This window comes from Colobus angolensis, unplaced genomic scaffold, assembly GCF_000951035.1.
Source record: "Colobus angolensis palliatus isolate OR3802 unplaced genomic scaffold, Cang.pa_1.0 Scaffold35, whole genome shotgun sequence".
NCBI lineage: Eukaryota > Metazoa > Chordata > Mammalia > Primates > Cercopithecidae > Colobus > Colobus angolensis.
Window position 1 is genome coordinate 6,827,860 of NW_012116821.1, and position 10,602 is coordinate 6,838,461.

Genomic DNA, 10,602 nt, shown 5'->3' on the forward strand with positions numbered 1-10,602 from the left:
ATTTGGTGCAAAAAAAAGTGAATCCATGCATAGTTTTTTATAATATGTGTTTTCCATCAACTTTTTGAAGACCCCTCATATTTTTAGATTTTTGAGGAAACTCCACACTGTTTTTCATAATGGCTGTCCTACTTTACATTTCCACAACAGTGTACAAGTGTTCCCCTTTCTTCACATCCTCACCAGCATTTGCTATATATTTGTCTTTTTGATAATAGTCATTCTAACAGAGGTGAGATAATATCTCACTGTGGTTTTGATTTGCATTTCCCTGATGATTAGTGATGTTGAGCATTTTTTCATATACCTATTGTCCATTTGTATGTGTTCTGTTGAGAAATGTCTGTTCAGGTCTTTTTTTCCCCCATTGTTAAATCAGAATATTTGTTTTTTTGCTACTGAGCTGTTTGAGTTCCTTATATATTCTGGTTATTAATCCCTTGTTGGATGGATACTTTGCAAATCTTATCTCCCATTCTGTAGGTTGTCTCTTTACTATGTTATTTTCTTTGTGATTCAGAGGTTTTTTTAGGTTAATGTAAGCCTATGTGTCTATTTTTGCTTTTATTGCCTATGTTTTTGAGGTCTTACCTGGAAAAATCTTTGCCCAGACCAATGTCCTGTAGCACTTCCCCAGTGTTTTCTTCTAGCAGTTTTATATTTTCAGGTATTCCATTTAGGTCTTTAATCCATTTTGAGTTGATTTCTATATATGGTGAAAGATGAGGATCTAGTTTCATTCTTCTGCATATGGATATCCACCTATCACAGCATCATATATTAAAGAGACCATCCTTTCCTCCATGCATGTATTTGGTGCTTTTGTAGAAAATGAGTTGGCTGTAAGTGTTTTGACTTTCTTGAATTATTTTACTACTGTGCTATGCTATAGCTCCCTGGGATGGGATTACTGCAAGATATATACATCACAATGTATTGCCTTATGACTTTTGATAATATCAATGCCTTCTTAAAATGAACACATGGAACTAAGCACTTCTGTATAATGTGGGCCATTTTCATGAATCTCAAATTTTATATAGTGCCCATGAGACTACTGAAGTATGTGCATGGTTGTGCCCTCACAAAGAAGCCCCAATCCACTGGTGTTGGGGGTCATTTAAGGACTGTGGCCATTTATCCTTTTCTGTTGTTGTTTTCAACTGTAATTTCTGCTTAGTCTGGTTTGCTGTTTGCGATCTATTGCCTTGTTTTACACAAATCCATTTGGATACGATCCTGAAATCCTGACTGTATTTCCATAGTTTTGCAAAGCATAAAATGAACTGGGTTTTCCAGAAGCATTTCCCTTCCCTACCATAGGGTACCTGAATACAGTCTGAGCACCCGACAGCCCTAGTTGCCAGACGTTTAACTGGTGGATGAGTGAGGTGTTAAGCCAGCAGTTTTATCACTGAGAGGTTTAAAATGTGATTTAAAAGTATGGTGTGAGGCTGCAGCTATATAATTTCATGTCATTCTAGTTTTTCTCCTTCCCCTTGCAAAAACTCCAGCCCCTTTGAGGCTTATCCTACTCGGATGTATCAACAAGCCCCATTCCTCCATGCTGCTGTCACCTACCAATTTCTTAGTATTTCCTCACAATCACAGAAGACTTAGCTGCTGCTTCATTCCAGTGCTCACCATTGTTCTTGACAGTTTCAGCATTCCATGGATGATCCATATAACATGAGTCCTGAGATTACTGGAATAAATGGAGAAGGCTCTAAATTTTTCTTATTAGTGGGCTTTCTGTTTGATAGATTTATGTTACTATGCTAGGAACATATCTTACCATTCTGTATTAACTAAAACTTTTGTCAAAAACAAAAATAAGTAAACCCTACTTTATTAAATGCCTTTTGGCATATGATACCAAGATAATCATACATGGTTGTTGGTGCTCCCTGAGGACCGGTATTGATGGAATTAATTATGTTAATTGAAATCCTTATGTCTAAGCATCCTTGAGTTCATGATGTGATCATTCCTACCCCATCTTAGGGAGGGCAGTTAATAAGTCTTATGTGTTCTAAATTACTCAAAACTGCTCTTCCTTCACTCTCCCTTTATCCCACCCCTCCCTGACCCACCCCCTGTGGCAGGCTCCTCCATTAAGAATATGCCTTGTCGGCCCCCAGGGCTCTGGCAAAACTTTGTGTGGAAGACAGTTGGCAGAAAAATTAAACATTTTTCACATTCAGTTTGAAGAAGTTCTTCAAGAAAAACTACTACTCAAAACTGAAAAGAAAGTGGGACCTGAATTTGAGGAAGATTCTGAGGATGAACAAGCTGCCAAACAAGAACTTGAAGAGCTTGCAATTCAGGCCAATGTCAAAGTTGAGGAAGAAAATACAAAAAAGCAGGTAGTAATCTCTTTTTTTGTTTTTTTGTTTTGTTTTGTTTTGTTTTTGCTGTTGTTATTGTTGTTGTTTTTGAGACAGGGTATCCATCTGTCACCCAGACAGGAGGGCAGTAGCACAATCACAGCTCACCAAAGCCTTATCTTCCCCGGGCTCAGGTGATCCTCCTGCCTTGGTGTATTAGTCCATTTTCACACTGCTGATAAAGACATACCACGACCAGGCAATTTACAAAAGAAAGACATTTAATGAACTTACAGTTAGGTCCACATGACTGGGGAGGTCTCACAATCATGGCAGAAGGCAAGGAGGAGCAAGTCACATCTTACATGGATGGCAGCAGGCAAAGAGAGAGCTTGTGCATGGAAACTCCCCCTTATAAAACCATCAGGTTTTGTGAGACTTATTCACTATCAAAAGAACAGCATGGGAAAGCCCTGCCCCCATGATTCAATTACTTCCCACTGGGTCCCTCCCACAACACGTGGGAATTCAAGATGAGATTTAGGTGAGGTCACAGTCAAACCATATCACTTGGCCTCCCAAGTAGCTGAGACTACAGGTGTGCACCACCGTGCCCAGCTAGTTTTGGTAGTTTTTGTGGAGATGGGAGTCTTGCCATGTTGCCCAGGCTGGTCTCAAATTCCTGGACTCAAGCCATTTACCCACCTTGGCATCCCAAGGTGCTGGGGTTACAGGCATGAGCCACTGTGCCTGGCAGTAGTAATCTATGCAGACAGCTGTGCTCACTGGTGTTACTCTGGGGAAGTAGTAGTATAAAACTCTATAAAGTTTCTAAGAAGAGAAGAAAATTAGCCCATAAAAGTCATTTAAAGAGTCATATTCGTCATATGCTAAATAAAAATCTTCCAGCTCTTCTAGAATATAAAGTACTGAGTTTTATATGACTCAAAAAAATTCAGAAAAACTTTCTTTGACAAGGCTGTTGTATAGCATTTATTTGGAAGTATGATATTTGGTATATCTGACTTAGACAATACAGTTTTCCATTATCATGTTCTCTGATTTCTGTCAAATAGCATAAAAATCTGCCCCAGCCTTAGTGGAGATCTCAAAATATTAATTTCTAATGATGCCTTATCAGAAAGTTTGTACTGTATTGATCTATTCTCTCATTGCTATAAAGAAATACCTTAGATTGGATAATTTTTAAAGAAAATAGGTTTAACTGGCTCGTGATTCTTCAGGCTGTACAGGAAGCATAGTGGCATCTGCTTGGCTTCTGGAGAGGCCTTAGAAAACTTACAATCATGGCGGAAGGTGAAGGTAGAGCAGACACATCACATGGCCAGAGCAGGAGGAAGAGAGAGTGAGGCGGGAGGTGCCACACACTTTTAAACCACTGGATCTCATGAGCACTCACTCACTACAGTCATGGCAGTACCAAGGGGGGAATGGTGCTGAACCATTCATGAGAAACTGCCCCCATGATCCAATCACCTCTCAGCAGATCCCACTTCCAACATTGGGGATTGCAATTCCACATGAGATTTGGGCAGGGAAACAGAGCCAAACCATATGAACCTCTTACATGGCTTCTATCTGGAGTTATACAATGAAAGTTCTTAATAGGCCATTTGTTCTTAAATGATCCAAGTGCAGTTAAATGTAACACTCAAAGTTGAAGCAGGGTTGGATAGTGAGTGACATATGGTGGTCTAGTAGGTAATGAAGTACCTCTTCAGACATATTCTTTTTTATTTTTGAGATAACATCTCGCTCTCTTGCCCAGGCTGGAGTGCAGTGGTGCAATCTCGGCTCACTGCAACCTCTGCCTCCTGGGCTCAAGTGATCCTCTCACCTCAGCCTCCTAAGTAGCTGGGACTACAGGCATGCACCACCATGCCAGGGTAATTTTTGTGTTTTTTGTATAGATGGGATTTCATCATGTTGCCCAGGTTGGTCTCAAACTCCTGACCTCAAGTGATCTGCTCACCTTGGCCTCCCAAAGTGCTGGGATTACAGGACTGAGCCACCTGTGCCTGGCCTTCAGACATATTCTTTAAATGTTTTTCACCTATACTTAGTAGCATTCAGGAGAAACTGATATCCTATTAATTTAAAAAATGTATATCAGGACAGGCACAGTGGCTCACGCCTGTAATCCCAGCACTCTGAGAGGTTGAGGCAGGCAGATCACTTGAAGTCAGGAATTCGAGACCAGCCCAGCCAACATGGTGAAACCCCGTCTCTACTAAAAGTACAAAAATTAGCCAGGCATGGTGGCACACACCTGTAATGCCAACTACTCAGGAGACTAAGTCAGGAGAATCACTTGAACCCGGGAGGCAGAGGTTGCAGTGAGCCAAGATCTCACCACTGCGCTCCAACCTGGGCAACAGAGCAAGACTCCATCTCAAAAAAAGAAAAAAGTATGTCAATCCAGATTTTTTAATTTAACAAGTCTAGATTTTAAAGTGCAACAAATATCTCCTGCTTGTCTACAGTTTTTTGTTTGGTTTTCTTTTGCTGTTTTCTGAATCATTTAACTTCTCAGAAAGCAATTAAGGTATTTTATTTCTAGATAGTAAAATTAATCCTACTTCCTGGTAAGCAGCAGTTTATCATACCTCATCTATTCAGTTTTAGAATTTGGGATGACAAAAGTACTCTACAAAAGTAGCTTCATTTTTGTAAGAACTGTTGTTTTTTACTATCCATTCAAGGGTGATCCTACTTCAGAGAGAATTGACCTGAGTTAATTATCACAATACTTTCTATTTGTTATTATGTTATAATCCTCATCTAGTTTGTATTTCAGATGGCTGCCTGTTTGGCTTATCCCATGATCAGCATCTAGGTTGGAGAGATAATACTGTATAATTATAATATAAATAACAAAAATCAGTTAAGCCTTATAGGTGTATGTGTGATAAATTGAAAAAGGTTTAGCAAAAAGTAATGAGATATGACCCCAAGGCCATGTATGAAAATCAATATTATTACTTATAATTTATCTTAGCTATAGTAAATATTATTTACTGTAGGTTAGTGCAAAAGCGGTTGTGTTTTTGCCATTACTTTTAAGGCAAAAACCGCAATTACTTTTGCACCAACCTATATTACTAACCACATTAAATAATTGGTTTAAGGAAAATAGCTCAAATTTTTAAATGTTTATAAGCACCACTACAAAAAAGACCTCAGAGAAAAATAACAGGTCTCATTCTAATCAACTATGTAATACCATATTGTTTATGAATATAGATTTTGGGGTTTTCTAAATTGATATTTGTACGTATTTTTGGGGTATATGTGGTATTTTGTTACACACATAGAATGTATAAGGATCAAGTCAGGGTATTTATGATATCCATCACCTTGAGCACTTATCATTGCTATGTGTTGGGAGCATTTCAAGACCTCTCTTCTAACTATCCTGAAATATACAATACATCGTTATTAACTATAGTTTCCCTCTGTGCTATTGAACATTAGAACTTACACCTTCTATCTGACTGTATGTTTCTACTCATTATCCTGCCTCTCTTCATCTCTTCTATCCCTACCATACACCCTTCCCAGCCTCTGGTAACTTTCATTCTACTCTCCACCTCCATGAGGTCCACTTTTTTAGCTTTCACATGAGTGAGAACATGCAATTATAAGCACAGAGTTTTAAAACTTGTTTTATTTTCTGATTTTTGTTTTTAGCTTCCAGAAGTACAACTTACAGAAGAAGAAGAAGTAATCAAATCAAGTCTAATGGAAAATGAGCCATTGCCTCCTGAAATTCTTGAAGCAATACTTTCTGAGTGGTGGCTTAAGGAACCAATACGGTATCTTAATTTATATAGAATTATATATTTATTTGCTTTTATTTGTTTTATTCTTAAAAGTTAAAAATTTATTTTAACATACATTTAAGAATTTTCTGCTTTATATTCATGTAAGCTGGTGATTTTTCACTTGAGATACACATCAAAAACATCTGTAAAGTCTTCAAAAATATCAATGCCAGGACCCCACACCAAAATAATTGAATTCGAATCTCTAGGAGTATCAACCTGGGATATTTTTCAGTACCCCCAGGTTATTCTAAAATGCATTTGTGGTAAAACTGTAAAAGCCTAAACAAAGTAGCTAAATATTATGCACCATTAAAATTTATTATAGGGCCAGGCACAGTGGCTCATGCCTGTAATCCCAACACTTTGGGAGGCCAAGGCGGGAGGATCACCTGAGGTTGGGAGTTCAAGACCGGCCTGACCAACATGGAGAAACCCTGTCTCTACTAAAAATACAAAATCAGCCGGGTGTGGTGGTGCATGCCTGTAATCACAGCTACTCAGGAGGCTGAGGCAGGAGAATCACTTGAACCTGGGAGGCGGAGGTTGTGGTGAGCCGAGATAGCACCATTGCACTCCAGCCTGGGCAACGATAGTGAAACTCCGTCTCAAAAACAAAAACAAAAAATTATAATGAATAATTTGTAATAGCATGAGAAATGTTATTATATAAAGTTAAAAAGAAGATGTAAAACTATAATATAATAGAGAATGCACACATGAAGAACCAACTGGAAAGAAATAAAACAAATTTTTAATAACCTCTGAGATATGGGATTATGGATAATTTTTGCCTTTTTATGCTTTTCTTTATTTTTTCCATTTTTCTATAGTGTGACGTTGCTTTTATAATCAAGGGGAAAATAATACATTTGGAAAGGTTATTGCATTAGTCCTGGAGAGATATACTAAGGGGCTTGAACTAAGGGGGAATGGCAGAAATAGAAGTGTGAGGACAGAGGAGGACATGCCAGGACTTACCTATTAAACATAAGAAGCAAGAGGGAGCCAGGGGAGAGGGCCAAAGGTCTCTAACAGGTAGTACCTGAGTACGAGTGGGTCAGAAGGAAGAGCAGTTTGGAAGGCTAACAGTATGATTTTTGACAGTACAATGTGTGTATAATTCCAGAAGGACATTCAGTTGGAGAAACTCCACAGCTTTTTGAAAATTCGGAACCAAAACTCAGAAGAGAGGTTGGGTATAGAGGTAAAGATTTGAAAGTCATTGACAGAGAAGTGACAGCAGGAACAGTAGGAATGAAATTGACCCTGCCAGAAAAGACCAGACTGAAGGCACCTCTAAAAAATAAAACACATATATTATGGCCAATATATGGAAATTTGCCCCCTTAATAAGAAAGGAAAATTCACATTTTTGAATTAACAACTTTGAAGGCTGAAACTGTCAAATGTTCATGAAAGTCCTATTTGTATTAAGAAGAAAATATATATTTAAATATAAATATTAAAAACAAACCAAATTTCAGATAAGCAGGAGAAACAAATTCTCACTCAAACGGGGACCAGTATTGACTCTCTCAACTAAACAAAGCCAAGTTTTCAAACTTGATTGTTTTATAAGTGCTCACTAATTAAAATGTATTAACATTCCAGTTATTTTCCTAATTCTTTTTTTTTTTTTTTTTTTGGAGAAGGAGTTTCACTCTTGTTGCCCAGGCTGGAGTGCAATGGCATATTTTCCTAATTCTTAAAGTCTCATCACACTTGGGCAAGTTTGACAATCCCATTTGAATATAATTATCTTGCCCATAGGAACCAGGATACATACATTAACAATTGTCACCGGTTACAAGGAGACCCAGGGAAGTGGGTATGAGTTGTCTCATGAAAGGAAGCACTGTTAGAAGAAAAACTGCCAACAGCAAGGGCTCCCACTACAAGTGGGCTGGCCAGGTGTACTCTTCAAATAAAGAGTACCAGATTCACTAGGCTGGGCACCCCCCTCAAACAGAGAACTTATTTTCTCTTTTCCTATGGCCTTCTCACAACTTTTAGTAAGCTTTCAGTTAATAGTAATTGTAAACTGATTGATTACAATTTTATATTATAAATATATGTATGAAATATTGTAATTTTAATCCAATTTGATATATTTTGAAAAAGAAATGTCACATATACAACTAGAAATATTAAAAGAAATAAAAGATAGTAGAGTGAATTTTTAAACTATTCATTACATACAGAAAGTTGGTATTTATCAATACTTTTTTTACTTTATTTTTTCTTTTAAAATATTTAATTGACAAATAAAGATTGTGTATATTCAAGGTGTACATGATGATTTAATATACCTTGTATAATGATCATTACAGTCAAATTAATGAACATGTCCATTACAATATTTTAATGAAATAAAGTAAATTATGAAAATTTCCACCAGTTCCACAGGTTTTATATTAGATGGTTTCCCACGATATCCAGAAGAGGCCCAGTTTTTGGGGGATCATGGATTTCTCCCAGATGCAACTGTTTTTATACAAGTTGATGATCAAGATATTTTTGATCGCCTCCTTCCTGCCCAAATTGAAAAGTGGAAACTAAAACAAAAGAAGAAATTAGAAAGGAAGAAACTGATCAAAGACATGAAGAAAAAAATCAGGGTATGTGTCTAGCAAAAATGCATTGAATAAATCTGTTCAGCATCTGTTTAGTGATCTATTATAAAGTGATCTTCACAAAGAAATACAGTTTTCTAATTTTAATACCACACTAAGCATGAAACATTTTTCATCAAATATTAAGACTATAATAAGAGTGAAGAGTTATTTCAGGCTTTTGTGGTAATCAATGTGTTAATGCTTCTCTCTTTATGGCAAATAAAAGATAGTGGTAGTGCCAAGGCTTCCCTCTCCCAGACATGGGAGCAAAGTGGAAGAGGTAACAAACAGAGATTTGAAACACAAAGAAGTAAAATTTCAGAGGTCTTTTTCACTGCCCCTAGAGCGATGACACCATCCATCAAAGCCATGTGAGCCTGTAATGAAACCAGATCCACATTACGTTAGAATGTTGTTCCTAAACCTACATTCTGAGGAATATTCCATAAAATGTTCAAAAGTGTCACAGGGAACCAGCAGTTCCACTCCTGGTAATCTTATCTAACAGAAATGAAAATATATGTCCACATAAAAAGTTATATGTGAATGTTCATAACCATTATTCATAATAACCAGAAAGTGGAAACAACCCAAATCATCAACTGATGAATAGAAAAACAAAAGGTGGTATATCCTTAGAATTGAAAAACTACTCAGCATTAAGAAGGAATGACTTATTGATACACCCTGTAACATGGATAAAAATCAAAACCATTGTGCTGAGTGACCAAAGTCAGGCAAAACAGGAGTGCATCCTGTACAATTCCATTTACATGACATGCCCTGAAAAGGCAAACCTGGGCTGAAGTATAAAGAATGGACTTTTGAGTCTGGACCTAGGATGGCCCAGATGAGACATGAGAGCAGTGTTAAATGTTTGAAGGGCTTTCATGCCAAAGGGAGCTTGGAGTTACTCCACGTGGCCTCAAGGGAAAGAACTACCATTGGTAGGAGGAAGGTACAGGGAAAGTATATTTCATTCTTAGCGAGACATTTCAAAAAGAGCCAAGACTGAAGGCAGGGAGCTTCTTGCCAATAAATAAGCATAAACTAGACGAACATTTGGCAAGGGAGAATGGAAAAATGTGTCAGAGAGCTCATCTATTAATTTCAATTCTGAGATACTAAGACTTAAATTATGTAATACATTCTCACAATTCAACACCAATTAAATTACAGACTGCCAAAGTGTTAAAGCCAAGCAGTTCCTCTTTCATTGCTCAGACACGGTTTTCAAATTATTTTCATCTTGGGGTTAGCCAGAGGAAATCCCTTCAAGGCCATTGCCATCCATTCTTCTTCCCCACCACACTAAGATTGCACGTCCCAGGCCATCACTGGTCTGCAAAATATCAAGGCAGGCAGAGTTCTGAGCCATCTAAGAACTATGAAAGTAAGGAGGGAGACGTGGGAAGATACCTGGCTCCACAGTGTTCTTGATGACATGCAGGCCAAACTGTCTGCCACGCACGAGATTCTTTAAGTATGAGAATGGAAAAGAAAGAGCCAAAGAAGAGAGCCTACCAAAGCACATTCGTACGTTGTCTCACTGTGGGGCCTGGAATATCTAGGCCAGTGCTAACACAGAAATCTCTGTGATGACAGAAATGTCCTAGATCTGTGCTGTTGTATACAGGAGCCACTAGTCACAGTGGCTATTGAGCACTTAAAATGTGATTTAAGTGTGGCTGAGAAATCAAATGTTTAATTTTATTTAATTTTAATATAAATGGCCACACACAGCTAGTGGCTATTGTACTGGACAGAACAGCTGTAGGGCAATGAAGCCACATCCTAGACATCACGTGTTTT

The 10,602-nt window shown here is 37.8% G+C and overlaps 1 protein-coding gene across 1 annotated transcript in view; it reads left to right on the top strand.

The window, feature by feature from the left end:
- LOC105519516 (adenylate kinase 9-like) overlaps positions 1-10,602 on the top strand; it is a 34,654-nt gene that overhangs the window by 21,130 nt on the left and 2,922 nt on the right. The window contains exons 6-8 of the mRNA XM_011952885.1: positions 2,106-2,366; positions 6,039-6,163; positions 8,574-8,793. Coding sequence (XP_011808275.1) covers positions 2,106-2,366; positions 6,039-6,163; positions 8,574-8,793 — 606 coding nt within the window. The remainder of the gene's footprint in view (positions 1-2,105; positions 2,367-6,038; positions 6,164-8,573; positions 8,794-10,602) is intronic.